The 1,093-nt window shown below is 50.9% G+C and overlaps 1 protein-coding gene across 1 annotated transcript in view; it reads left to right on the top strand.

Moving 5' to 3' along the window:
• Nucleotides 1-46: 46 nt before the first annotated feature.
• The window catches only part of H257_19388 (hypothetical protein), a gene marked incomplete at its 5' end in the record, with an annotated part of 3,521 nt that continues 2,474 nt past the window's right edge, over nucleotides 47-1,093 (top strand). Inside the window, one exon of the mRNA XM_009848535.1 lies at nucleotides 47-1,087. Coding sequence (XP_009846837.1) covers nucleotides 47-1,087 — 1,041 coding nt within the window. The remainder of the gene's footprint in view (nucleotides 1,088-1,093) is intronic.

The raw sequence follows: 1,093 nt of genomic DNA, 5'->3' as shown, positions 1-1,093 counted from the left end.
GGCGAGGTTGAACGGCACATACGACATTGACTACGATGATGGCGAGAAGGAGAAGGAAGTCGCAGCGAAATTGATCCGCTCACGTGAAAAGTCGAGCAGTCCGAAGAAGAAAGCCAACGACACTTCGGACGATGACAACAAAAGGACGAGAAAGTTCAAGGAAGGGGAGAAGGTCGAAGCGCAGTACAAGGGCAAGTCCAAGTTCTACCCTGGCGTAATTGCAAGAGCTCGATTGAATGGTACCTATGACATCGACTACGACGACGGCGAGAAAGAAAAGGAAGTTGCCGCCGACCTCATTCGATCCAAGGAGAAAGCGAGTCCTAAGAAGAAATCGTCGAATGACTCTACTGATGATGCGAAGCCCACGAAGTTCAAGGAGGGCGAGAAGGTCGAAGCGCAATACAAAGGCAAAGCTAAGTTCTTCCCTGGTGTGGTCTCGAGAGCTAGGCTCAACGGCACGTACGACATTGACTACGACGACGGCGAGAAGGAAACGGGAGTGGCGGCGGAGCTCATTCGCTCCAAGGACAAGTCAAGCCCTAAGAAAAAATCAAGTGACTCCGATGACGATAAGAAGTCCAAGAAATTCAAGGAGGGTGAGAAGATCGAAGCCCAGTACAAAGGCAAGGCCAAGTATTACCCTGGTGTGATCTCGAGAGCTCGACTTAATGGCACGTACGATATTGACTACGACGACGGCGAGAAGGAAAAGGAAGTTGCTGCCGAACTCATTCGGTCCAAGGAGTTGTCATCACCCAAGAAAAAGAAATCCGACGACACGTCTGAAGACGACAAGAAGCCCAAAAAGTTCAAGGAAGGCGAGAAGGTCGAAGCCCAGTACAAGGGCAAGGCCAAATTCTACCCAGGGGTTATTTCAAGGGCGAGGCTCAACGGCACCTACGACATCGACTACGACGACGGGGAAAAGGAAACTGGTGTCGCAGCGGACCTCATTCGCAGCAAGGACAAGTCAAGCCCGAAGAAAAAATCAAACGACTCTGACGACGACAAGAAGTCCAAGAAGTTCAAAGAAGGTGAGAAGGTCGAGGCGCAGTATAAGGGCAAGTCCAAGTTTTACCCCGGAGTGATC

The sequence above is a fragment of the Aphanomyces astaci genome (genome assembly GCF_000520075.1).
Source record: "Aphanomyces astaci strain APO3 unplaced genomic scaffold supercont1.547, whole genome shotgun sequence".
Taxonomy (NCBI): Eukaryota; Oomycota; class Saprolegniomycetes; order Saprolegniales; family Verrucalvaceae; genus Aphanomyces; species Aphanomyces astaci.
The sequence above is the reverse complement of the archived record's forward strand: the minus strand, read 5'-3'. Positions and strand labels throughout refer to the sequence as shown.